This window comes from Phragmites australis, chromosome 8 (genome assembly GCF_958298935.1).
Source record: "Phragmites australis chromosome 8, lpPhrAust1.1, whole genome shotgun sequence".
Classification (NCBI taxonomy): Eukaryota; Viridiplantae; Streptophyta; class Magnoliopsida; order Poales; family Poaceae; genus Phragmites; species Phragmites australis.
In genome coordinates, this window is record NC_084928.1 from 35360218 (window position 1) to 35388116 (window position 27899).

Sequence of the window (27899 nt, forward strand, 5' to 3'; positions counted from 1 at the left end):
ATTTTTCTTTGTTTTCTTGCCAGACATTTGCTTTGAACAGTTAATTGTATGACAAGGAGATGCTAATACATTCAGTTGTTATGGACTACAGACCTGAGGTCATATTACGGTCAATATTAGTAAAAAGTTCAGAGAAAATAGAAAAATAATGGAACTTGCCTTGGACATAGAAAACGACGATCTACCAGTTAATGCAACTCATTGCACATAAGCTGGGTTTTTAGTACATGATCACCAAAAAATTAGGTGGTAAAAAAATATGCATCTTGGCTAAATGTGTAATCTAAAAGGTGCCAAACAGTCAACTTCCAACGCTAAAGTTTTAATATATAAATTGTCAGCTTTCTAAATAAAAAAGATTTGAAAAGCACTAGTAAAGAGTACATGAGATTTTATACAGATTTAGATATCTCATAATATAATAACCATATGTCTTGTATTATCTAAATTAATCTTAGGAGAAGATAATTATTATAGGGTATGTCTAGATCTACTCGTATAAATCTTGTTAAGTTCTTTTGTGTTCGAAATCCTGAATTTCTTGTCAGGTGAATCAAATTATGGCTTAATTTTACAGTGGATATATATCTACTCATATAATGATTGTTTCTACTTCTATTAACTCTTACTTTTCAGTTGTTTCTGGCTTGTCTATTTCACTTCTTTGGTTTCTTTTCTTGACATATCCTCACCCCTCCTTATATAGTCATGTTGGGGAGATATAATATGCTAGGTCTCAAAGGTAATTTTTTTGGATTATATTATATGGATGATTCTTTTTTATTTGCGAATAGTTTTCATGTGGAATATGATAAACTGAATAGAATATCTGCACATGCCTTACTTACTCTATAACTTATTTATAATAAATATTTAATTTATTAATTATAAAATATCTCGTCAATCACATGCACCATCTTTGCATATTCCAAACAAAATACACCTCCTTTTCAGAAAGCAAAATCGTCCGATCACATTCACACACCTACCGCCAATAACTTCTCTATAAAAATGGCACCAACTTTCTGGCTTCCTCTGCTTGCTCAGTCGCCCTTCCCAAAAAAAGAAAGAAAAAAGCAGCAGCGGTGCGGGAGGTAGAGAGGCAGAGGAGGGAAATGGCGATGCAGATGGCCGTCGCGCTTTTGGCGGTGAGCGTGCTGGCGTCCGGCGTGGCGGCGCAGTCGCCGACCATTCCGAATTGCGCGTCGAAGCTGGTGCCCTGCAATCAGTACATGAACGGCACGGGGACGCCGCCGGACACCTGCTGCGGCCCGCTCAAGGACGCCGTCCAGAACGACCTGTCCTGCCTCTGCGCGCTCTACGCCTCGCCGGAGATCTTCAAGGCCTTCAACATCAACGTCACAAAGGCCCTCGGCCTCTCCAAGCGCTGCGGCGTCAGCGACACCACCACCGCCTGCGCCGGTAACTCTCTTTTCTTTTCACCGCACCAAAAAAAGTTCTTTTACCTTTCATATGTGATTTTCCAGAATCCAATTTGCGAAAATCTGTTCAGTGATCGATCCGCGAAAGTTAGCATCAGCTAGATTAGATTCAAGTGGTTAATCAGTCAGCAACGCAAGGTCGAACAAGGGTCAAGTGTGCAAAGGGCCCGTAAGTTGCGTTTCCGCGTTTGTTGCTAGTGGCGTAGGCAAGTTGGGCTTGCGTTGCCGTCGCCATCAGGTCAAAGGCAACAAGAGCGAAGCATCTCGTAGATGTGAAAACTGAAATGAGGTCCATGATCCGTGTTGATAATAGGCTCGGAGGCATAAAAATTCCAGATGCTGTATGCTTCCCCAGTCTGTCCCGTGACAAGCTTAGTTTAACAATCTAGCTATTTGCCACCTTGGCTTCTATTAAAATACCAGTCCTGGATGACTTATTAGTTGTTGTAGACATTTACGATAATATTTACAAGTCCATTCAGAAAATATCTAGTTTGTCCGGAGTCCGGACGAAATAGAGCCGTGAAAATCGATATGCAATTGTGTTCAGGACTTTCGTGTTGTGCGTTTATTATAGGGTTTCATAATTCAACTCTGAAAGTAACATAAGAAAGCCATCATTTTGGTACCACGTGTGCTGTATCTATCCAAATGCCCCTCTTTTATTCAACTTTAGCAATAGGCAGTCTTTTCTTCGCATAATTTCGATGTATTCCTTATTGTTGTTTTCTGATAAACGTCTTACAATGACAATTTGACAGGTAGTTCTCCTACAAAGTCTCCTCCAGGTAAACTATATTGCTCATCCACTTGCTTTGCTTAGTTACAATACTTTCTTTCGTGATATCTTACTAACTGAAACGTCCTAATAATAGCTTCTTGTATTATGAAATTTCATGTGAAACTTTAGTGGCAAATTGATGCAAGTCTCATATATATATAGAAATAAACTCATTTGTGTTTGATGTGAACTTAAACTAGTACATGGTTCTATGATAAAAGTTACTCTTTTTAAATGTGGGATTTGCCAAGATCGAGTTAGAACCTAGTTCAGAGATTACTTAACGGAGGAAGCACATTCAAATCGGCCCTAACCAAGTGAAAACACAACAACATGCTTAAAGTTTCTGTATGGTTAGACATGGTCCCAAGGATTACTATTGCCAACGATGTAGCGCATTCATTTGCAGATTGGATTGCTGCTGTATGTGTATATCCATTTGGAAAAACAGTTCTGTGTAGAAGCCACCAGCTACTAATACAGATAATAAATGCATCTCAAAGTAGGAAGTAGGTACTGCTGCCTGCTTGAATCTATTTAAAGTGAAGTTATGATTTCTACCAAACAACTAGAGCACTATGTTAGGAGTACAATTTTAGCGTCATTGATGGTGGTCCAGCATCGCTCCACATGAACAGTTGTGCTAAACTGGAATTATATTAACCATATGATACTACTCCCTCCCTCCGTTCAGAAATAATCGACATATTTCTTTTGGGCTCGGTCTTCGAAGTTGGATTTTGACTAAAGTTTTTTCATAAAATATATCATTTATAGCTAAAAAACCTATATAGTATGAAATCATTTTGAATTGTAAACTTAGTTCTATAATTTTTATACACAAGACATTCTTATAATTTGATTAAATGTTAATCAAAATACACAAAGTTTGACTTTTCCAAAAAAAAAAATACGCATACTATTTTTGAACGGAGAGAATACAGATTTTTTTTTGCCATGATTCAAACTAATGGAAGGGATTCTGATTTCTCCAATAGGATTAGCAAACTTTCACACCCAAACTAATGGGCTTTGTTGAGTTCTAAGATACTTCTCGCCGTTCATAGAAGTAATATCCTCAGTTTGACAATGAAACTTCTTTAAGTGGATGAACTCAAAACATATGTCACGTGCATCTTGATTTCAAACAGTAACTGTCCCTTGCATAAACCTCTGTGTTTTCAAACAGTACCGTGCAGTACGCTTTCAACCTCACGGTCACCGTCTCTTTCTTGCAGGTTCTCCATCAGGTCGTGGCAGTGGCAGCAACGCCAGTCATCGCACTCTGTCAGTCGGTTTTCCAGGATTAATGAGCTTGTTCATAGCTTTGTGGTCTGTGTTGGCATAAAATTCAGCACGCTATTACTTAGAGAATGTTTTCCTTATCCCACGATAGATGATGTGCACCTACGATGTTGCTAGATGGTGATGCTACCACTGTGTATTCCAATGCAATCAACAAATTTTTTTTTGCTGTGTATTGATAATTTGATATTGTCAGCCAATAGACTGACGTATTTGGATCAGAATTCCGCATTGTTTTCTTCATCGTGCCGTATTAGACTGGGGATAATTAAATTAAAAATTCTCGGTTCCATGTACTTCATACTGCTACTCTCACAAATTACTGTCCATACGAAGCACAAAGCAGCCGCTACAGTAAAGCTGCAGGGGCGGCGACCGGCGAGGTCTCCGGAAGGAGGTCGAGGATGCCGGGGAGGAGGGAGCGGAGGATCTCCGGTGAGCGGCAGCGAGGTATCTAGGAGATTTATATGCCGGGGATGTTAGATACTGAGTATTCAGACAAGTTTCAGTTTCGTCAGTTATATGAAGTTATCGAGCAGCTACAGCCGGAAGAAGCCGGCGAGGAACGACAACGCTTCATCGACTTCATTTACTGTGGGAGCAAAGCAGCTGGTGTCCGTTGATGAGGAATCCGACGACAACTGTCAAATTACTTTCTTACCGCGCGTTTAAGCTTGTAACTTGAGACTTAAGTACTTAAACCTGCTTTAATACTCGTGCTAATGTAAGCAAGCTGTAATCGCACTTTTGGGAGGCAAGCATATAAGCCTCTGGATGAATGGGAGAAAGCAAGACGAATTTGGTTATCTCTAGTATATTCTTATGGTAGTTAGGGTTCCTGGTAGTTTATTTCCCCATTTTTTTTATGTGATTCCGATTGATTTCTTCCTGTTCGTTCTCTGGCGAAATTCCTGTTGGACTCCGATCATTCAGGGTCTGACAGGGGAGGAGGAGGGAGCGGGCGACCGGTTAGCTGCGGAGCTCCAGCGAGCGACGGCGAGGTGAGGGGAGGAGCAGCTCCTGCGAACCTGTCTTTTCCAACTACCAGGCTAGGAGTCTTTCGTGGCCGTCCGATGCGGCTCATGCGATCCAGATTGAAGAACATTTGGGGAACTGGAGGACATTTTCACAGGTGGCTCTCATACTATTCTTTATTTTCGTTTGCGTCCTCAGAAATTGGATCGATCCTGGTTAGGGGTTCTTCGTTGACCGTTGGATCGAACACACGCAGACCAGATTGAAGAAAATAGGAAACTGGGAGGCCGTTTTTGAAAAGACACTCGAGCTATTTTTAGGTGTGTTTGGTTGGCTCAATTTGCCTCCGCTTAGCTCAATAGATACATGTAATCTTACGGAGAAGTATATTTAGTTATTTATATTTACTGTTTTAATATAGGTTGATAGATACAAATATATATTTTTAATCTAACTCTTACATTCATTCCTACAAACAAACTCATATATTAATATCATAAAATCATTTTTATACGAATAATTAATAATAATCTCAACTCTTATATCCACTCATTCGACCTTAATTTCGATAAACAAAACAAAAACTTAACTCAGCTGTATAGATAAATATAATCAAGTAACACTTTTATTTTTAATAAATATAATTTTACTTCATTTATTTCACTCAGCCAAACCATACCATACAAAACCCAATCGGAGTAACCAAACACACTGTTTCTTTTGCATCCGCAGAAATTGGATGGCGAAGAATAATCGCGATCTAAGACTTGTTGACCGCTCGATCAACTATAGGCGGCCGTGATCGAGTTAGGGGAGGGACAAGGTTTTTTTTCGTAAGGACCCTCGAGTCACTTCATTTTACAGTTATCTCCACGGCTCCCCTTCCTATCGCTTCGGAGCAGCGAAAGCTCCGGCGAGCGGCGGCGGCGGCGGCGGCGGCGGAAGCGAAGATCGAGCGAGCAACCTATCGCCGTCGATTCGAATCACAAGTAGAAGCAAGGGCTAGCGGAGGGGAACCCAACGGAAGCCTCAAGCTAACCTCAGAGCTGATCAATTGAGCGTCCGCCAGCCGCAATGCTCTCGCGCGTCATTGCCATCCGCCGCCGCGCTGCGGCGGCGTTCTCCACCGTCTCGGCGAAGACGGAGACGGGTCTGTACGGCTTTGACGTGCTGCGCACGGCGAAGGGGTTCCGCCGTTTTGTCGACGACGCCATCCAGCGGTAAGGGGGAGAAACTTGAGCGCCGCCAGCCTCCTCCAGTCCTCTCCTCCCCAAAACGAATCATTGGCCGCTAAACCTCAGTGAAAGTTTGCTCGAACGCGCAGGTCGGACGAGCTCGTCGCGTACGTGGCGCGGCTGCCGCCGTCCGCCGAGATTATCCGCGCCATGGACGAGATTTCCAATACCGTAACCTACCTCCTTTTCTGCTAGTGCCTTTTGAATCATTGTATTTGAGTTGATACGACGTAGCTGATGCGTTTGTGTCTTGATGGTTTGGCTAGGTTTGCTTGGTCATCGATTCGGCGGAGCTGTGCAGGAACACGCACCCAGATAGGTGAGTTTGTGATGGTTGTTTCATATGCAATTTGAGTGCTGGGTGGTAATGTGTTTTCACTTTTGAATTAAGAAGGTATGCTTGTGTTCCAGGGATTTTGTTGAAGAGGCAGATAAGGCATCGATGAGGATTTATGAGCATCTTCATGTAAGCTAGATAACATGGGTCACATCTCTTACGTGTAACTAATTCTAAAGTATTGGAATGAAGTGATATCTGTAGTTCTTTACTGTGATTTTAACGGTTTGGTCACTGTTCTTGACTAGAGATATTGCTTGAGGTGGACATGGAGTATTGTTTGTAATAGCAACTTAAACAATCTATATCTTAGCGTAGTATGGTGATCTCAACAAGTATGATGATAGGTTGACAGCATCTGAGTGGAAATTTGCAATCCTTTACCTAATTGCAAAAGTCTGAGACTGAATGAATTGATCAATTTAGAACTGTAACATTTGTTTTCTGTAACACGTTGCAGTACCTGAATACCAACACTACTTTGTACAATGCTATACTGAAAGCTGAGGTTGAAAGTGTCCTGCTCACGGAGGAAGCTCAAAGAGCAGCAACTACCTTGCGTGTTGACTTTGAAAAAGGAGGGATTCATCTTCCTAAAGGTTGCCCAACTGAAATTTATATTATGTTGTCTCTTTTAACATTTGAGTGTTAGCTTAAAACATAGTTCTCTTTTTTGGCAGATAAACTTGAGCATGCTAATCAGCTGAACATCGAGGTTGCCCAGCTGGGTAGAAAGTAGGTACATGAATCGGACACTGGCTGTTGATGGAATCTTTACCCTTTTTGCTGTTGATCTGCTTTCATAATCTGTGTTTTAGTTGTATGTTCTCAAGTTGACTATTGGCAAGTGATTTCATTGTTTAGTGACATGGCTTGTTGGCAAGCTATATATGTTCTAATTCTTGATGCTTACACTAACCCTTGAGGCTTGATATTCTTCAGTTTTGAAAAAATAGATTTCTGCTAGCTTGTTTGCCAGTTGCACTGACTGCTGAAAGATAACTGATATGTTTATGGAATGGCCTACTAGTTGTCTCTTATTGTTCCAGTGCTTAAAAGTAGCGGGATAAAAAATTTCTCCAAATTCCAGTATTCTTGATGTTGCCAATACAAGTGATTATGTGGCATGCATTGAATATTAAGTATTAGGTCAAGGCGTATATTTGTTCAGTTAAACATTCATTTATTCAACAAAATCTATTATTGCTTCTGATCTTTTTCCTATACTGCTGAAAATGAGAAGTTGAGTGTTGGTTGATTCTAAAGTATTTTGCCCCATTGCACACTTAGTATGCATACAATTAGTTGATCTTATTGTCAGCCAAGTAGCACTCTTAACTGTGCAGTGGAACTCTATTAGATGTACCAGTGGACAGCTTAACATATCTCCTGTGTGACCTTCCTGTTGTTTTCCCTCTGCAGTACAATACCCCTTTTGGTGAATTGACTAGTTGCTTCACAGTTTATGTTGAGCCTGTTGATGGGTACTGGTAGATTGAGTAAACTGTTTGTAGGTAATGTAAACTTACTTCTTTTTTCCGCACCAGGTTCAACGAAAATGTTATGAACAAACCAGGTTTTGTGGATTTATATCCAGCTTCACGGATTCCAAGAAACATGCAGCATCATTTCAAGCCCGTTTACCGATTTGAGAAGCAAAGCAATCAGATTAACACTGCAAGGCAAAAGGGTATAAGGATTGTAACAGACTCAGGAAATCTATCATCAGCACTGAGATGCATTTCTGATGAGGAAGTAAGTCTGTTTTCAGGTTCCAAATCATCTGGAATATTCATAGACCTAATTTTTTTGCGTGATGAAAAAAGATGTATCTAACATTTGAGCAACGATTGGATTTCTTATGTAAATTTCTCTTTGACTTTATTGATTCAATTATTGTCTGTTACTGTATGATTGCTTGTTATCGATCCTGTGCCATTTGCAATCTAACTATTTCAAAATTTCCAAAGGTCAGGAAACAGGTATACATTGTTGGGAACTCTGAACCTCGCGAAAATATTGGTGTCCTTAACGAACTTATAGATGCTCGTTATGAGTTTGCAAAGGTAACATGTTTCCTTCATATTATGAGGTTTTGTTACTGTGTTATTCAAATACCATAGCATTGATTACAAATGTAACTTGTTGTGCGCAAACAACCTGAATGATTGAATTACACAATTTTTTTCCCTGTTCATGTCTTTGCAGACTATGGGATGCAAATCATATGCCGACTTCGCTATTCGTCCTAATATGGCTGCATCAGCTGATGTGGTTATGTCGTTTCTCAGAGATTTGAGCAACATTGTTAGGCATAAAGCTGATGAGGTATGAATGGATTCAATTTCATATCGATATAGATTGTCATTATGCATTGTTATGTTCTGTCTGTTGAAATGCATCGTTATATTCAATCACTCATCTCTCTCTCTCTCTCTCTCTCTCTCTCTCTCTCTCTCTCAACAACATCTTTAATGCAGGAATTTAAGATGATACAGGATTTCAAGAAAAGAATATGTAATGAAAAGAGTGCCGATCTTGAACCCTGGGATGAGGATTACTTCATTGGAATGATGAAATCATCTGTACATAACCTGGATGTTTCAGTACGTGCTAACTGCTAAGCATCTCAGAGATGAAAAGATGAAATAACTGTACCTAAAGCTAATGTTAAACACTGATTCGACACATACTGAATTCAGCTACCTATAGACTGCAGACCTTACCCCTTTTTTGGATAACAATATTGACACTATTTCTTGTATCTATCAGGTTGTTGCAAAATACTTTCCCTTGTCACAATGCCTAAAAGGGCTAAATGTGCTGGTTGAATCATTATTTGGTGCCACATTTCGTCAGATTCCTATGAGGGATGGAGAATCATGGCATCCAGATGTGATAAAGCTGTCTCTCCATCATCCTGATGAGGTACAAGTGTGTCAAGCATGCTCTTAAATGATAATTTTACAACAACCTAAAAAACATCTGCAGCTTCGCTGCTTCAATTATTTCATCTATGTGCCCAAACTTATTAAGAGCTGTAATTTCTAGCTGCAGTTCTGGGGATATGCAAATGTTGGCATTGTCACCATGGTTTTCTGCTTTTCCATTACTAAAATTGAAACGACAAATCGGAAATTAAGGCTCAAACACCTACCAGGCGACCTGAGTGACCATCCTTTCAACTAGTCTTTCCCCGTTTGTGCCCGTCTTGGTTAGTTGGTTTAGAAGTTCATGGTTAAAATTAGACTGCTAATGGTGAGGTTTTACATGGTGTTACCTGCAATAATGATCATTATCTAGTATCACTCTATATTTTATTGTCAGTTTGTAATCATGCAAATTTCATGAAAAAATAAGTGCTTAAGGAAAATCTAATCAAGGATTTCAATTACTACTATCTTGAACTGTTGAACCTACTGCATCTTCTTTTCTTACTTATTCTTGTATTTGCTGATCCCAAAGTAACTAAAGGCAATCATGTCTAATTGAACAGGGTGATTTAGGATTTATGTATCTTGATCTCTACTCTAGGAAGGGTAAATATCCAGGATGCGCTCATTTCGCTATCCAAGGGGGCCGGAGATTATCAGACTCAACCTACCAACTTCCAGTATGGTCTCTTGTTCATTTTTAATTCATGTTTCTGCAGAATATGTGAAATTCTTTCGAAGATCAAAGCTTCCATACAATGAAATGGCAGCTAAAAAGTCAAGCGTTTGCTTGGTAGCTACTATTTTGTATTTGCCAGAGAAGTAATTTTTATTAAAAAAAACTGCCATGCGTGACATTTTACACAGCCTAAATATTTGATACTTAGTAAATTTCCAGGCTAATAGCCTGATACATACCTTATGTAGAGTATCCGTTGCGGCTTATGGCTCCATTCCCATAACTTAAACTCTACATTAGTCTTCAAAGATGTTCAAAAGTAAAAAAAGACCAATAGATATATGTTAGAAAATTGTCCTTATTCAAATTCAAAAATTTGATTCAATTCGTCTTTTACCAATGGAATCCATGCTTGCTTTTCAGATCATTGCCTTAGTTTGCAACTTCTCAAGTTCTAGTGGAATAACCGCAAGGCTTAGCCATGGGGATGTTGAAACTCTTTTTCATGAGTTTGGGCACGCCCTTCATTCTCTGCTATCAAGAACAGTAATTTGCTTGTTCTTAATATTTATATTGTTCTATGACTTCTACATTGCTTATCTGGCAGTATATTAATATTTGCAGGAATATCAGCATTTCTCTGGTACTAGGGTTGCTCTTGATGTGGCTGAAACCCCCTCAAACCTTTTTGAGTATGTATGATTTGTTAGTTGTTACAAAAGATAAAATTTTATTTTGTAGCAATTTCATAGTGCATTAATTTTGGCTTATCCAAAAATAAGAGTTTATTTGTTATGAACCCTCTTTACCTATAGTCGAGTTTCATTCACATTCCAGATGTTATGCATGGGACTACCGTGTCCTGAAGACATTTGCTGTAGATGAAACAACTGGAGATGCAATACCAGAAAAGCTGGTGAAGGCACTAAATGCTTCTCGGAACATGTTTCCAGCTACTGAGCTCCAGCGACAGGTTTGCTTTTCTTTCCAGTTCCTACACCAGTAGGATTGGTTATTTTCTTTACTTGTTGCCGTTGTCCTATTTCTTGTTTCACTTAGTGCTGTTGCGCTCCCCCTCCCAGATCTTCTACTCTATAATGGACCTAACCTTGTTTGGGGAGCAAGCATCCAAGCCTATGGACACAATTTCCACTGTTGCCAATTTGAAAAGGGAGCATACAAGTTGGAAATATGCAGAAGGCACACACTGGCATACTCGGTTTACTCATCTCATAAACTATGGTGCCGGTAAGCATTTGAGCTGTTGTCTAATCTAGTGAACTGCTTTGCGTTCCTCACTTCTCATAGACATATTCATTATATCACTTTATTGCAGGCTACTATAGCTATCTGTATGCTAGATGTTTTGCCACAACTATATGGCAAGAAGTATGCCAAGAAGACCCATTGTCCCGCAGCACAGGTACTGCACTTAGGGACAAATTCTTGCGGTATGGAGGGTCAAAGGACCCATCGTCCTTGCTAAAGGATTTTTTAGGTGATGCCATCATTAGAAACTCCGGCGCTGGAATAATCCCTGACATTGGTTCCTTGTGTAAAGACATTGGTTTGTGAAATCATCCCATTGAGGGTGGAGACTGGGATCATTCCATTTGACATTGAGATAGACTAAAGGGCCAATAACTCCAACCTTAAAGCTGAGATAGGTGGTCACGTGCTTGATCAGTTGATCTTTTGGGACAGATGCGTAGGACGGCAGGAGGTAGGTGCAGATCAAGCTGAGATAACCATACGGTATTCTTGACGAGGAATTTAACTGGTTGAGAATTCAGGATCCTTAACTGGAGATTGGATGGGTACTCTTTGGGCGTCAGTCAATCTTTGATTTAAACTATTTATGCTGCTGCATGCTGCGACCATGGTTTTGTGTTGTGACCTGTCAGGTGTTATTTCAGATGATTGTGGCTTTTTACTCCATTGTTCTGGGTTTTTGCCTTCGTAGTTCATCACATGTGTAAGAGTGCTAGTGATACCTTGCTGTTCTCTTGGAAACAAGAAAACGAGTTTGATTTGAGTTGAGCTCCCTATCACCGACCTGAATAATCTGTCCAAGTTAGGTCGGTGCTTGTTCGTGTGATTATTATTTTTAAAAAACGGTATCATTGTTAATTTTTTCACATATGCACGGTACTTCCAAATGCCCTGCGACGGCACCTCGCCTATGTTGCTCCTTGACAGCACAACCACCCAGACATCGTCAGCTGTTGTCCGTTCAGAGCTTTATCTGCAACGCGAACCACCCAGACACTAGCATGTACCATCAGCCAGTGTTGCTTTCTTCCTTTGGCAAATTACACTAGCATTAGCCAATATTTCTTTCTTTGTTTGGCTCATGTGGTTCACCAGCTTCTGCTCATGTGATGCCTCGACAGGTTCCATCTTACGACCTCGTCATCAGCTTCGAGAACGCCGTGAAGTTTGAAGTAGATGTGCCAACCCTGACCTGCAAGGCGCCAAATGGCCTCCTCAGGTGAGACTGCACACAGGGTCAGTGCCACATCGTTCTCAGCTGAAACGCAACAGGGTCAGAACAGATTGTGTGACAGCTCTCCTCTGATTCGGACCTCATCAGCCTCGCACGACTCTCAAAGCTAAATTGACGGTACAGATCGTAGAAGCGGCCGATTGGACAAGTGGTTTCACGTTTCCGTGCACTCATCAGCTGCACCGCAGCTCACGTTGGTCCAGAACACGCTGTTGGTTAAGGCGGCGGCGGCAGCAGCAGCAGAGCGTGCACCGTCGCGTTGCACGAAGCCGCGCGCGCACGGGCAGAGCGGAGCCGGCTGGCCGGCCGGCCGGCGCCGGCAGGTGGTAATATTATTATTCTAGTGGGTGGCGAACAGGGTTGTCGCGAGCGTTATATGCTTGGCGCCACGGTGGCGGCCCCGCGGCCCTTCCCGCCTCGTTCATGTCTCCCTCCCCGTCGCGCTCCCTCCTCCACCTTCACCTCCTCTTCGGCCGCCGCCGGAGCCGGCGCGGTAACGGCAGCAGTACCACTAGAAGCGGCGGCATGGGGTGCGCGCAGGGGAAGCCGCGGGGCTCGCCCGCCCGCAGCGACGGCCGCGGCATCGACCGCCTCATGCGCGACTACGCCTACCGCCCAGCGCCCCCCGGGACCTCCCGCCTCTCCGACCCGCTCCCCGCCGCCGAGCGCGCGCCGCCAGCCAAAGAACCCGCCCACGCCCGCCACCCGGCCGGCCTCAGGGACACCGAGAAGACACCGGACGACGTCGCAACGACAGTGACCGCACAGGCGCCGAATCCGGCTCTGCCGCCGCCGCCGCCGCCGCCGCGTCGAGAGGACGAGCTGGTGGACGGCTGGCCGACGTGGCTGCTCGACAACGTCCCCCGCGAGGCCCTCCACGGCATCGTGCCCAAGAGCGCCGACGCCTACGACAAGATCGAGAAGGCACGTACGCATCCAAGAGCTTGAGACGCGCGTGCGCGCGCCATGAGAGCAAAGCAAGCTCGATCACTGACGACGCGCATGGCGTGCGTGCATGCAGGTGGGTCAGGGGACGTACAGCAACGTGTACAAGGCGCGGGAGCGCGGGACGGGGCGGATCGTGGCGCTGAAGAAGGTGCGGTTCGACACGTCGGAGTCGGAGAGCGTGCGGTTCATGGCGCGGGAGATGAGGATCCTGCAGGGGCTGGACCACCCCAACGTGATCAGGCTGGAGGGCATCGCCACCTCCAGGATGCACCGCAGCATCTACCTCGTCTTCGACTTCATGTACTCCGACCTCGCCAGGCTCGTCGCGCGCCCCGGCCAACGCCTCACCGAGCCGCAGGTACCGTTCGTACACGACGACGACCTGACCACGGTCGCCGTCCTCCGCTCGCACCTTGGATACGCAGTCGTACGTCGCCTGCTTTTGGTTGTTTGTCAGAGATTTCAATTTTGTTTTACAATTTTTTTCATTCACCAGTGAAAAGACCAAAATTTATGAAATTTTGCTAAAATTTTGGTAAATTTTGTTCTCTGCTCTGTAGGTTCCACGTGTCAGTAAAAGAAAATTTTAAAATTAAATATTTCATTCTACTCTAAAATTTCTGAAATTCATGAAAATTTAAGGAAATTTTAATCTCTGGTTGCTGTGACGTGTCCACGGCCGTTTGTCTTGCCCTTTTCGGACCGATCAATCTGTCCATTTAACCTCATGTTGGAACAGCAGCCATTTGCATCTAGTACTTTGCTACTAGTACCATGTGTTTATATGCTTGAGATTTTTAGAGGACGTTTTGGGTCACATTTAAATCCGAAATACGTACAATCATAGTGGTGCGTGTGGATTGGTCAAGACTCAATAGTGTCATGTGCTCTGAAAACTGAAGCTGATGGACTATTCTAGTCTTGCTCGGTGGTTCAAGCTAGATAGTGTAGCAAATTTTGTAGAAAAAATCGTATCTATTTTTATGGGATCGTTGCAAAATTCCAATGTACGCAATGGTGGATTGCAGAGGAGCCAGACAGAGGACTCATTCATCTCTCTTTTGCTCTTCTTCATCTTCCTTTTCTTCTCCCTCTATCTCTTTCTTCTTTCTCTCCCTCATACATAGAAAAAAAAATTGTTGGGAGATCAGGAGGGTATGAAATGCGCATATGAACCAAGAGTAATCTAAGCTCTTGATATGACAGCCATCAACGCTGAATTTTGCCATCTGATTCATATGCGCCATCATATCGACTACTCTTGAAGACCTGATGCATGGCTGTGCTTGCAGATCAAGTGCTACATGCAGCAGCTGCTGTCGGGTCTGCAGCACTGCCACGAGCGCGGCATCCTGCACCGGGACATCAAGGGCTCCAACCTGCTCATCGACCGCGACGGCGTACTCAAGATCGGCGATTTCGGCCTCGCCAACTACTACGGGCCCAGCCACCGCCGCCCGCTGACCAGCCGGGTGGTCACTCTCTGGTACCGCGCCCCCGAGCTGCTGCTCGGCTCCACCGACTACGGCGCCGGCATCGATCTCTGGAGCGCTGGATGCCTCCTCGCCGAGATGTTCTCCGGCAAGCCCCTCATGCCCGGCAGAACCGAGGTGAGCTAATCGATCTCAGCCGTCTTTAGGAGTGATTGTGAGCTTAGGTTGTGTGATCGATTATGCTCAAAGCCTCAGACAAGCCGCACTTTTTTTTTGTTGATTTGCTACTTGGTATCCATTTCGATTGGAGATTCTCAAAGGCTAAGAAAAAACTGCATCTTCTTGCTTTGCCTCACGGGCGAGAGGGGGTCTGTCCTCATATGTGCTCAACACTCGCAGCAGGGGGAATCTATGCCTCCGGTCGGGGGTGAGGGGCACCAATGGTGGTGGAGCAGATCGAGGAGGGCAGCCAGGCCATGGTGATGAGAGCAGCACGCAGGCAGGCAGGCAGGCACACGGCTTATTTGCCTCCCATGAATCTCGTTGTCTTCTTCTTCCTCTTCTCATTCTTGTCCATGGCGGACTCGAGGCGAGGGTGGCTCCAATTGAAGGCGGTGGCTCAGCCGAAGGAGGCAACGGCGCGCGCGGGGCCGAAGGCGCCGGTGTCTGGTGCGTTCGATTGACGGATGGTAGCGCGGGATGCACGAGCAGCACGACGATGGGGATGGCGGCGGTCGCCGGTGGCAGCCGTGGCTCGTGACTCGTCCGCCGCCATGTCTATTTTGCAAAAAGCCCCCTATTTTGGATCGCGATCCGCTATGTTGCACAAAACCCCTACAAGTTTACGAATAAGCCCTCATGTGTGGCTCATTTCGCTTCTGGTTCCCCCCTTCGAGGATCCGCCGGCGCCGACGACCGCCGCTCCTTCCGTCCAACCCATGCACCACCTCCCCGCCTCAAACCCTAGCCCCAGCCTTTCGCTCTTCCGGTCCAAATGGCATTCGCCCTCCAGCAGCATCCTGGATGCGGCGGCTGGAGCCCTCCAGCAGCAGCTTGGACTGGACCGGCCGCTTCTCCACGCCCTTGATGAGTTGCACAGGCAAATCAGAAAAAGAAGCAGCAATTGGATGGGAAGTAGAAGCAGCTGAGCTGAGCATGACAACCCCGTCCTTGCATCTAATGCCGACGACGGCCCCGCCTTTGTTGTCGACGGCCTTGGCGGCGTACTCGATCTGGAAGACACGCCCGTCCGGCGAGAAGGTCGTCACCGTCTGGTCGTACCCCGTCCCGATGTTGCTCATCCTCCAGCAGCGAAGCAGAGGTTTTAATTGTGGCTTCACTGCACTGGTTGAGAGAAGCAAAGCAGAGGTTTTAGTTGTGGCTTCAGCTCCAAGAAGCAGCTGCAGCAGCAAACCAGGATTGCCGCCGGACGATTGATTGGATGCCCTGAACCGTGCCTTTACTAATTTGCAGGTTGAGCAGTTGTTAAAGATCTTCGGCCTGTGCGGGTCGCCGCCGGACGACTACTGGCGGAAGATGAAGTTCTCCGCAAGGTTCAAGCCCCCCAAGGCGTACAAGCCCACGATGGCCGACAGGTTCCGCGACCTGCCGCTGTCGGCGCTCGGCCTGCTCACCACGCTCCTCGCGCTCGACCCGGCCGCCCGCGGCACCGCCGCCCAGGCCCTGCAGAGCAACGTACGTACACGCATACTGCTGCTGCTTCTTCAGTTCTTCTTCTTCAGCACATCTTGATGTTTCCTGACTGCTGCTGCTGCTGTTACAGTTCTTCAGCACCCCGCCGCTGCCGTGCGACCTCTCGTCTCTCCCCGTCGTGTACAAGGAGGAGGTCGCGGATCCTGCCGCTTCTCACGATGGAAGGAAGTGAGAATCGTAGACTTGGAGAACCAGACGCATTGCAGGGCGCCGTTTCGTTGGCTCATGAGTTCTCCGATCCTACGTGCAGGCCGAAGCTGAGACAGCGTTCGCAGAAACGGAAGGACAGCAGGCAGAAAGCCGAGGAGCAGCCGTCAGATGAACCGAAGATGATCAACAGCGGATCTCCAGACAACGAGGTGCAGAACAAATTGACATCCTTTAATTTCTCACCATCTTTTACCTGATTGAGCAAGCATTCCATTCCGGTGAAAATTAAACTGTTTCATGCGAAATTACTGTGTTAATTACTTCAGGAACAAATAATCCTTGTTCCTAGTAATTTTCTCACTCTGACGACTGGCTCTCTCGTGGTCTCTGTTGCTCACACTTGTACAGGAGGAGAGAGTGACTGACTCAGCAAAATCAGGCCAAGAATCAGATGGCACGGTGATCACTGCCGGCGCCAATGCTTCTTCCTCCAGCGTTCAAGAACCATCAAACAACACCATTGTCAACGCCTCATCCAGTACAGTCTCAAAACGGTTTTCAGTTAGCCCGGTTCAGGTGCTACCACCACAAGGAGCCTCGCCTGCTGCGCCTCAAGATCAGCAGCTGCGAAGGGCAAACAGTCACCACCACTCAGTCAGTGATGACGATCACGATAACCGCCAGCCTCTTCTGACTCCGGACGATGATCAGGCCGACGGCGAGCTGCCGGGAAGTGGCGGCGGCGGTGTCATTGTGAACCACAGCCTGGAGAGCAGACCGGCGGCTTCCATGTCGGACTTCGACGCGGCCGCCGCGGCGCTACGTGGAACAGGAGAACTCCCTTCCAAGCAGTACGTTCTTGTAGATCATGTGTAGGCCGCGGCTGTTAATTAACGAGTGAAAGAAAGGTAGCGAGAATTGTTCATGCTCTGCCTGCCTACTTTTAATTGTTGATGTAACCAAATTAAACTGCTGTTCTTCCGATTGAGCATCCTCTGAATTGTAGAGACTAATGCTTGCTTCATATGTATCAATAATAATATCTTCGGAAAAGAAGAATCATTAGTTTTATGGCTGATGCTATTCTTCAGGTGCCTGAAATTAACGTTTGCTTCAGTCCACAACTCTCACCCGTCCGATGCAAAATCAACGATTCATCTAGCTTCTCATTTCATCTCAACCTCGCGCTGCAACGATTTCTCCCGACGAGGTTCAATGACTTCTTCCTTCTCGCGATGCTGTGACACACTCCCCCGCCCACCTCCGACCGTCTCCGGTGGCGGCCCTGCCACCGGATCTGCGGTCACTGCCCCTCCCTTGCTAACCTCTTGTTTTTGCACTCCCTCGCCGCCCACCGGCCATGACACCGTTGCCGCCGCCGGCACCTCGCTGCACCGCCCCAGCTTCCCTCTGAATCCGGCACCCAATCTGGCAGGAACCCCCTCTCCGGTGGCGGCGTGTTCATACGGGCGTCTGAATGAGAGATTTCAGGTGACTGAAATGTAGGAAGCGTGTAGTTTTATTCAATACTGATTGATGTTTCTGCATCCTGCGTAAGTGCCTTTTGTGTTCAAGAACATCTTCTTCTGAAGAGATACTTCCGGCGGGCGTTTTTTGTGCAAATTTAGCAGTAACCAAAATTTAGAGGAATCATCCAAATCGAAAACAGTAAGTCTGAAACTCTCCACTTGAAAAACAAGACAGATAAAAGGAAAGAGAGAAGCTAGGTGAAAACTAAACCAAAAGTTAATACAGCTTGATTTGCAGATTTAAGCAGGGTACCGTACAACCACCGTTTCTTCTCTCTCCGTTCCTTCACAAAGCAAACAAAAACCACATAGACCGATCTAACTTAAGATCACACATACACACAGTTCGTACATGCGAGCATGAATGCGAAATTTCCATTAGCTCTTGCACACGCATACCTTATCAGAACCATGCATAAACATGGCATGTACTACACTTGCCATGCACTGCACGTCGCTAGCACACACACATATATAATTCGGCATGCCTATGCACATGAGCAGCGATCATGTATATGGATATGATGCGCGGTAGGTTCAGAGGCCACCGTAGCGGATGTCGGAGAACTTGGACTTGAGCCACTTGACGCTGCCGCGGACGGTGGACTTGAGCCGGCCCTGCGTGGCGAACACGTTGTACGCCGCCACCCGCCGCCGCCGCTTCGCCTCCGGGTCGTCGCGGGCGCTCGGCCCGTTGAAGCTGTACGACTTGCCGGCGCCGGCGCCGCCGACGTCCTCGTAGTCGTACCCGCCGCCGCAGCCGTAGTACGCCGACGAGTGCTCGTGCGGCACCGACCTGCACTTCTCCATATATCGGAGGAATTCAGAACCACTGCTGATCTTCTTGTTCTTGGAATTGCTTGTGTGCGTAGAGTGAGAGAGTGGCGAGGTGAGCTGGGTGATGAAGCTACTAATTGAGTGGGGGAGGTGCGTAAAGGGTTGGGTTTTTCTACTTGATTTGTTAGGTGATTTTGCATGGACCACCTTGTGTTTTGTGGTTATGCTAAAGCCGCTCCTCCTTTACGACCGGAAAAGATGGGCTCATGTTTCTTAATCATGTAGGTTCTATGCAGTATTAGCGCAAGAATCTATGGCCTTTGCGTTAAAGGTTAAGGGGTACAAGGAGCACTATGCAAGTGATCATTGTTTACGTCCGATAACTAAGGCTTTAAAACATGAATGATTTTACTCGGTAGCGGATCTAGAGAATTTTCATTAAGTGTGCATAAATGTATTGGAGTATTACACCCTATAAAATGTAGCACATATATAGAGTTGATCTTTAAATACACTTGCAAAGTTTGGGTGTGTCTAAGCATATCAGAAACCCCACTTAGTTTCGCCACTGGTTTTACCGAGTTTGATTCATATGCTAATGTCCTACTTCGTCCTTCATATACTACTTGTACATCATTTCGGTAAAATAGGGATTTAAAGGCTTTAGCCTGAAATGAAACATGTTGTAGAGTCATGCATGTTTCTAACCTCAATCACGTAACCTAGGCTCAGAAGATTTGAAGCATTTACTTCTGAATAATATTCAGAAGAGTCCATTCAGTTCTTCGAGGAAACAAAAAAGGAGAGTCGATTCATCAAAATGGCCAGGGGTTGTGGGGTTCTTTGCGATACTCGATAGGCTCGGGCGAGTTTGTGTGATTTTTCCGGCCTTGAATTGATTTGATCCGGCTCATCAAGGATTGTGGGGTGAGGCCGGGAGGGAAGAATGATGATGGAGCTGTGCTGTAGGGGCGGCGCTCACCCGTTGGTGTGACCCACGTGTCCTGTTGGCATGGACATGGCTGGAGCCTGGAGTTGGACACCACACCAGTGAAGGGATCCATCCCCTGCTTTCATTTTCTCTCCGTCTCCTCCGGCCTAACCACCACGCGAGGTTGCTTCTCCAGAAAAGGCAATATCTTATCCGTATATTTTTTTCATATGATATCTTATCTTTCTGTTGATTCTCTTATTTATCTTATAATTTTTTATCTATTTTTCTGATATAAATTTTAATATAAATTAACGATTTTGATATACTATGCATCACAATAACTAGTGAAATTTTCTCTTCTGTGCTTGAGGATAGGTTCCCTGCTTGCAACCGACGCTTCAGTTCGCTGGAATGTGTGAAGATTCAGACTTTCTGGAACATGTGGATCATGGACCCACTTCGTATTTGTACCACGATGATGGTGTTGAAGTGACCGGAAAGGAAAGGTGACCGATGGATCGATCGATGGTAAACTTGGCACCAACGCTCCACGGTCCCCAAGGCAAGAGAGGATCTATCCATCCATCAGGATCATGGAGCAGCGGACCGCTGCTGCCGTATGAAGATTCAGTGCTCAGCTCTCCGGTCTGGTTCAGTGCACGGATGAAAAGAAAAGGAAGAAAGCCATCGGCAGTGGTGCTCTACTGAGCATCTCGCACTCGTTGCATCGAGCCCGACGAGCCAACCAGCACCAGGTCTCTCGCTTTCTCATGCCTCTAATGCGACGCACGATGCCTTCCGTCGTCACCTGCCTGCCCTTTTTCTCCGTCGTGCCGTCGTTTCTGCCGGAGGAAAGGCGCGTCCGGCTGCACAATGGATGAGTGACTAGTGGATAGGGATTCTAATTTCGTTTTATAATTTTTTTATTTACCATGAAAAGAATTTTGGTTATTTTTCGTTATTTGCTCTGTGAATTCTACGTATGAGTAAAAGAAAAATTCGAAATTAGATATTTCGTTTTTCTTCGAAATTCGTGTAATTCACAAAAGATAACCAAAAATTTGGTGAAAATTTCGTGTGAAATTCGTGCGTTCGCAGGCGGCTGATTCCATCGCGTTGCGCTTTCCACGTCACGGACCAAATTGCACGCTGTGTCGATCGTGTCGGGTGGCGAGATTAGGATTTGGACACATCTCCTGCACCACATTCGATTGATGGAGTACCACGCATGTACTCTCATCTCCAGTTTTAGTTTAGCCATTTGGTGCTCGATATGCTGTGAACTCCTCTACTCTGTCAAGAAACTGATGGGACGTGATTTGAGTCGAGAGAGAGAGAGATCATAGAATTTCTACCTGCCCTGTGCCTAGTGAGAGTGCGAGACACGAACGCTAAAAACACGCCGCTGGTTGGCCGTGTATACTACAGCCTACAGGGCAGGCACCGGTGGCAGTAAAACTGGACACATCCAGACGCACGAGAGAGGTTCGTTGGCAGGAGCTGACGCAGCTACATCAATCCATCAATCAGTTCGGTCTGCCCCTGTGTATGCACGACGTACGCGTACTTTATTCATATGCATGATAGTCAGTAATGGATGCCCGGCTCAGTTGTCGCTTGGAAAGCGAGAGAGAGAGATGGACGGGCCATGTGTGTCCCCAAAAGTCGCCGTCAGCGATGGCATCGCGGTGTCCACCGGCCGCACGTCGGCCCACCGGAATCGGACGCCAGTCGATGGATCTCTCACGACAGTCGGCAGCCACCCACCATTGTTTTGGCTCTTTGCTTCCGCTCCGCCACCCGTTTCTCCTTCGTGAACAAGCACTGTTAATACACGAGATCTTTTACAAACGAACGAAAGGTCCCTGCTCTGGTCTTCGTGCCAAACTAATCGGCATCAATCACAAAAGTATCATTTCCACGTAGCACTGCATACATATATAACACATGTAGAATTAATTCAGAAATGTATACAAAGCAAACACATCTAAATATAAAAAATAAATAATAAGATATTGAATGTATTTTAATATATAAAAGATAAATATTAGATATCTAGGTATAAGAGATGAGAAGAAAGAACGAGATATAATTTTACACGATGATCATTTACCAATTTTAATAGACGATGAAGATCGATCGAGTTTATTTTAACTCAAACATTTACATTTTTAAATATAGATATAAGTAGCAGATCATATCTCACATTGCTTTATCATGTAATTCTTGCCGGTACGAGAATGATACCAAAAGCAAGGTTTTTCCAGTAAATATAATTTATTAGATATGTTAGATAATATTAAAAAATAAACAAAATATAAATAAATTACTAATAAACATGATAATTTTTTCTACCAAGTTTACCGATAGACCCAGTAAACCTGATATATCGGTTATAACAGGCCAAAATATTGGCCAAGATCGTCATCATGGTTTGGCTGCAAAAATTAAAAGAATACGGCAAGTACTCTTCAGAATTCAGGATGCAGTTTGTGCAGGGCGCATCCATCTAATCAGTTACCACTCTGTATGAGCATGTAAAGGTATGTCTCGTCAGTAAAATAAAATGGAAGCGTTGGATCAGCTTCATGTTGGGGGAAAGATAATTAGAAATGGAGCAAAACCAGATCAAGCAATAGAAAAACTACCACGAAATTGAAAGCCCTGAATGCAAACATTTGTTGTAGAATATGTCATATTATTATCGGGGAACCATCTGTATCATAGCTAGCAAATGAGAGACTGAAACATCTTCGATGAAGCAACCAACTGCAACATTGCCAAACACAGAAAGCACTTACGGTAGAATTACTACAATCACATATAGCGAAGGGCAACACAGATAGGCAGCTGGTTTATCATTTCCTAGGTATTACAGATGGATGACCAAGCTCATTTCTTTCCACTTTTCTTGAGACCAGAACCTCCAATCGCACCCTTCTGTGCCTTGGCCTTCAGATCCTTCAGTGCCTGTTCATGCAACAAAGATGCAGCAAACGTCAGCAAATAAGGACCCCCAGCTAAGCAGAATAGAACATATAACATGAAAAACTGAACCCATGTCTCACCTTGTCCTCCTCTTTCTTCTTCTGCAAGTATGCAAGATCACTCTGCAAAGAAATAGGATACCAGAATCATGCAAAGTGGAGGCGAATTGTAACTGATCACTGAAGCAGCTCATATGATCCCTTCTACTGTGGTTCTATACACTAAGAGCCTGTTTGTTTAAGCTTCTGCTTTTGGCTTTTCTGGAAAGCTGTTTTTGAAAGTAGACTGTTGATTTCTACAATAAATTTTTAGCTTCTCAGCACATAACTTCTTAGAAAAGCTACTCTCAGCTTCTAGTTCATTTTCTCAGAAGCAGGCTTCTGGAATCCACTTTTCAGCAAACCTGTTTGTTCTGGTTTCTGGGCTTCTGATAGAAGCAGAAGCCAGAAGCAGCTGGAAACAAACAGGCCATAAATCTCCAAATAAAAAAGGATTGTTTTAATTTTTTAGACAGGGGCAATATCAAAGTCAGATCCCTACTCTTAACTAATACTTGGCCAACCAACATTTAAAATACCTTTTGGATTCAGTTTTGTTCGATTATCACGGAACTACACAACCATATGTACTTGCAAAACAACAGATATCATCAGCAGTTTTCCTTTCTTTCATTACATTTCCCATTCAACGCACTATATTCCCCATAAAGTATATCCTAACCAGTTTAGATTAATGACAAAGAAGAACGGGATAGGCTAGCGCCCAATTCACATTCACATAATTCCTAACCACGAAACAAAAGATGCACTCACAACAAGTAATATTTCACAGAAATAATTGGAATTTCACAGGGCAAATGAATTATGGGCATGCCGGCTAGACAAGCTCTCTATAATAGGAAAAGAAAAACCAACATCAAAGCAGTGCCACAGATTTGAAGTTCTCCTAATTATTTCGAGGACTAATCTACTAGCATTCCATGTCGGACCAAGGCAACCAATATAACCAAAGAGGGAAAAATGCACTCAATTAAGAATCTAGCTTACATGAATCCCTAATTTCCACACACGCCTGAAGCCTGTCACGCAGCACAACCAGTACAGACACATAGCAATTCGCCAAATTCCCCTTAACCTAAAGAATTAACTACGAATTGACCACCAAACATGAACCAAACTACAACACAGTGTCCTTGAGTCTTGACCTCAACAGTGAAACCCTAGGGTTACCGCCTACATGGGCAGATCGCTAACAGGGCAACCGATCGAGCAACGAAATGGAGGCAACGGCCAACGCAAAGCAGCATACCTCGTCGTACTCCTTCTTCTCGGCCTTGGGCGCCTTCAGCGGCTTGGCCTTCCCTCCTGCAACAGAACACCACCCCGAACCCAGCCGTCAGAACCCGCGAGAAGCAAAACTGATCGGCACCAAATAGCAGCAAGAATCAACAGCGAGAGGAGGAAGGAAACGAGCAGACGAAAGCACCTTGCTTCGACATGGCCGATGGAGTGGGATCGGCGGGAGACGAACCCTAGCTGGCGCCGCGGCGACGAAGAGAGGGAAAAGGCGAGCGAGAGCGAGAGGACGGCGTATACAGATTACAGATGGAGCTGGAGGTTGCGGTCGTGCGTGCGTGCGGCTGCGGTTGCGTCAAAATAGCTGGCATGGTTTCTTCGGGTCATGCACTGTCTAATGGGCTAAGATTCTCTTGCCATGGACACTTTTGGCACATAATGCCTTGGCCCATGGACACTTTTTTATTTTTATATTTCTAAATAAAAATACAAATATATACGTCTATTTTGAAAAGTCAAAAGATTATACTTATATCCGTTGGAAGTGCGACGGGAGATGCTTAAGCCCTCAGATTGGGCAAATCGTCCACGGTAGTATTCACATTGGATATCACCTACCTATCACCCTTACAAAGAACGATAGGTAGCTTGTAGCCTATAAAAAGTGTGATAGGAGCGTATGTGATGCATGGGCCTCACAAAAAAGTTGTCACTCATCTAAAGGGTGATAACTTTTCTTATATAAGGGGCGGCACGATTCTACTCTTCTAGTTCAATTAATCTACTTTTTAAAATATCTCCAAAACAATGAATTGTAAGATTTTATTACTCAATATTTGACTGGAATTGTCGACGATTCGTGAACCGTAGATCTTACGAATATGTGATGAAGATGGAGGATACTTCCGCGTGCTGAACTAAGCATCGAGAAATAGAGGGTTCATATAGGTTCGAGCCTCCTACAAGATAACAACCATACGTCATATGTTCTTGTATTGATCACTAGAGATATTATAAGGAGGTCATAGCTAGCCTAGATTAGATCTATAACTAGTTAGAAGCTCCTTACGTTGTATCTGGCAAGTTGATGATGTGCTTCTGGTTATGCAAAACGTTTAAAGATCAATCTTCTTGTGGGAAACTATCCAAATAGTATTCTAATTAATTATTAAGTCAATCATTTATACAATCATGGCTGCAACGATTAATCATAATACTATCTCGGCAGTCTCGGCATGTGTTTTATACCTAAGATCGGAACACACATATTTCTAACATATGTCATCACAACAAGCTTAATAAAGAGCAACAAACTTAATAAAGAGCGAGTAATGAAATTAGATTAGAGGTCTTCAAGTGATTACAAATTTTCACCATGATTTACATAAATGAACACTAGGAGAACTAAAACTGTTTTAACTCCTAGTTGGTTAGAGTTACTACACAGCGAAATTAAGTTACATAACAATAAAAGATGGACAACGCCGTATACCCTAAGGTGCCACCCCAAAATAGCAACACACAAGTAGATGACACTACTCCTGCCTGTCGCCAACATCGGCGGGTGTGAAGTAACAAAAAACTATTTATTCCTTACCTGCAAAAACAAACAAGCAGTGTGAGTACGAAGGTACGCACAAGACTTAATCCATAAAGTGTACATATAAATAACCCGACTCTAAGGAGGATGCATTTAAAGGTGCGTAGCAAGGAATCAGCCTTAAGACTAAATGAATTTAATTGCAAAAGCAGAATTTAACTCAATAGTGTGAGTATTTACACTTAGCCAACCATACATTCCTATCTAGAGATCCCAACATATCATAAATGTAACATGAACCAAAACGACTCGCCATCAACATCTAAGACCATCTTCCAACACACCATAACATCATCATGATATTGAAACTCTACGAATGCTACAAATGGACAGAAGCATGCTCATGACTGAGAGCGCGATAATTCGAATTGATCTTACACCCTACAGGGGCTACCTCTTTATCCACACGACACGAGGACCATTCGATTTGTGCTACCCGCTAAAGTACACACAAGGGGATACTCGTAACAACCTTTTCCAATTGAGCCCTGAGTTTGAACATGCAACTATAGGTGCGGAGGTCTACTAGGGCTACTCCCGGAGCACCATAAATATGCCTAAAGGTGCGGAGGTATCTAGAACTACCCCTCGAGCAAACTAGATACATCTACAAGCCTATTATACTCACACCACCTTTAGACGTTACCTCTGTAAGCCTATTATGCCCACGATATCATAGGCTAACAAGTGAAAAGGTCACAGCTACAAAAGATATTCGACTTATCTTACCATTATCTCGACATGTGGAAAGTACAGAAAGTGATAGAGCTAACTGCAACAACAAACGATGCTTAATTGATGCAAGCGGTTTATGACATCCGGGACTCCTCTTTCGACCTAACCCTAGCACCGCTCACATATCACCTCATCCTCGTAACTCATACATCTCAACATCATTGATGTTTTTGTGAACAAATAAAAGTCCTAAGCTCGTGAACAATGGTTGAACCATCGCTTATCTTCTACCGATGACCTAAGCTTGCTAAGCACATCGTGTTCATTTTATGTTTGACAAACACATAACGACAACCCGGGTTACAAAGGATCAAGAGATAACCAATGCCAAAGGCAAGGCGATGTAACAATTAGGATCTACCTATAAAAATCCGACATCAACTAGCTAACATGCATAACATACATAAAGCATAAATTATCAAATTAGATATCATATGATCCAAAGTAATAGGTTGAGTATGCTTAGATGCTTGTCTTGCTGCTCAGCTTTACAATTAATAGTCACAAAGTCTTGATCACCCCTGATCATACCCGCATCACGCTCTAGTCCTTTGTTCTCTAAAGAAAAGCGCGTGTAATACGATGAGCATGAATGAGGTGCAAAGATGTATGCTACATGATGCAGAACAATAAGAATGTAGCCTAACAACAAGCTAAAAGTACAAAGATAGGCGAACGAATGACATAGTCTAAGATCTAAACAACTTTAGAACTTCTGACTTAAAGTCGAAAGTTCCGGGTTAACCTCCGGATGGGGTCCTCGGGTTGCAACTTTTGATTGACTCAGAAGTTCCGGGTTGAGGTCAGAACTTCTGGGTTAGGTTGGGACATCTAGACTAATTTCTGGGTAGGGCTCTCTGCTAAAGGTAACTCAGATTAATCCGGAAATAAGGCTGGAACTTTCGGATGGTCGAAACCTCCGTGTGTTCCTCCGAACAGGGTTCTCGGTTAATCCTAACTCTACTTAACTCGAAACTTTCGGGCTATACCCGGAACTTCCGGGTGGGGGTTCTCGGGTAGTTCTAAAATAGGATTACCTGAAACTTCCAGGTTGAAATCCAAAACTTCCGGGTTCCTGCAGGGAAGAGTTTTGCGACGGTTCGTCGACCGATTCAACTTGCATGTTAAAATTCAACCACCTAAACATGCATAGGAACTAAAAGCATTGATTCTAAACTTTATTTACTCACTCCACAAACATAAATCACTAGCTTAACTCATCCAAACTTCTCACACTAGCACCATAACCTCAAGAACGAACATGGTGTTTTGCCATTTCAAGAACACAACTCCTAGGTGCAAAATCCAACCAAACCAAACGCACATTCTCACCAAGGAAAATCTAAAGGACTTACCCAAGGTCTTGTGGAGGTTGGTGGCCGTCGGCGAAGGAGGAAAACCGGAGGAAAAGCTTGGAGAAAGGAAGACATTTTGTTGCTGAAATTTCAGAACAGAGAGGTGACAAAAATGATTTGCAAATCCTTTAAATATCCATGCATGCAAGAAAGATTTGGATAGATGGAGAACTAAAGAGGTGGAGAACACGAGGTGTGACATGCATACCTAAATTCGAGCTCTTAAGGTGGGATTTTGGGTGGAGAGTG

At 44.4% G+C, this 27899-nt stretch overlaps 4 protein-coding genes across 6 annotated transcripts; 3 read left to right on the top strand and 1 right to left on the bottom strand.

The window, feature by feature from the left end:
* The first annotated feature begins 1021 nt into the window (after positions 1–1021).
* LOC133927264 (non-specific lipid transfer protein GPI-anchored 7-like) lies at positions 1022–3771 on the top strand. The gene is made up of 3 exons (XM_062373645.1): positions 1022–1422; positions 2204–2230; positions 3462–3771. The coding sequence occupies exons 1-3, from the start codon at positions 1116–1118 to the stop codon at positions 3569–3571; spliced, it is 444 nt and encodes a 147-aa protein (XP_062229629.1). The 5' UTR covers positions 1022–1115; the 3' UTR covers positions 3572–3771.
* A 139-nt stretch (positions 3772–3910) lies between these two features.
* LOC133927262 (mitochondrial intermediate peptidase, mitochondrial) lies at positions 3911–11722 on the top strand. 2 transcript variants are annotated; one of them, XM_062373640.1, is made up of 18 exons: positions 3911–4660; positions 5236–5723; positions 5828–5909; positions 6005–6057; positions 6150–6204; positions 6536–6674; positions 6756–6810; positions 7623–7830; positions 8046–8141; positions 8284–8403; positions 8556–8681; positions 8848–9003; positions 9572–9688; positions 10111–10233; positions 10312–10379; positions 10525–10660; positions 10770–10935; positions 11024–11722. In XM_062373640.1, exons 2-18 carry the CDS (start codon positions 5578–5580, stop codon positions 11260–11262), a joined length of 2085 nt encoding a protein of 694 aa, XP_062229624.1. In that variant the 5' UTR covers positions 3911–4660; positions 5236–5577; the 3' UTR covers positions 11263–11722. The 2 variants fall into 2 exon arrangements, with proteins under 2 accessions (XP_062229624.1, XP_062229626.1); XM_062373642.1 differs by lacking the exon at positions 10111–10233.
* Positions 11723–12356: 634 nt separating this feature from the next.
* LOC133927263 (probable serine/threonine-protein kinase At1g54610) lies at positions 12357–17508 on the top strand. 2 transcript variants are annotated; one of them, XM_062373644.1, is made up of 7 exons: positions 12357–13117; positions 13215–13499; positions 14434–14751; positions 16048–16269; positions 16358–16455; positions 16538–16646; positions 16849–17508. In XM_062373644.1, exons 1-7 carry the CDS (start codon positions 12617–12619, stop codon positions 17311–17313), a joined length of 1998 nt encoding a protein of 665 aa, XP_062229628.1. In that variant the 5' UTR covers positions 12357–12616; the 3' UTR covers positions 17314–17508. The 2 variants fall into 2 exon arrangements, with proteins under 2 accessions (XP_062229628.1, XP_062229627.1); XM_062373643.1 differs by having other exon boundaries at positions 12361–13117; positions 16846–17508.
* Positions 17509–18142: 634 nt separating this feature from the next.
* Positions 18143–18893, bottom strand: LOC133926002 (uncharacterized). The gene has a single exon (XM_062371737.1). The coding sequence runs from the start codon at positions 18774–18776 to the stop codon at positions 18504–18506; it is 273 nt and encodes a 90-aa protein (XP_062227721.1). The 5' UTR covers positions 18777–18893; the 3' UTR covers positions 18143–18503.
* Between the last annotated feature and the right edge of the window lie 9006 nt (positions 18894–27899).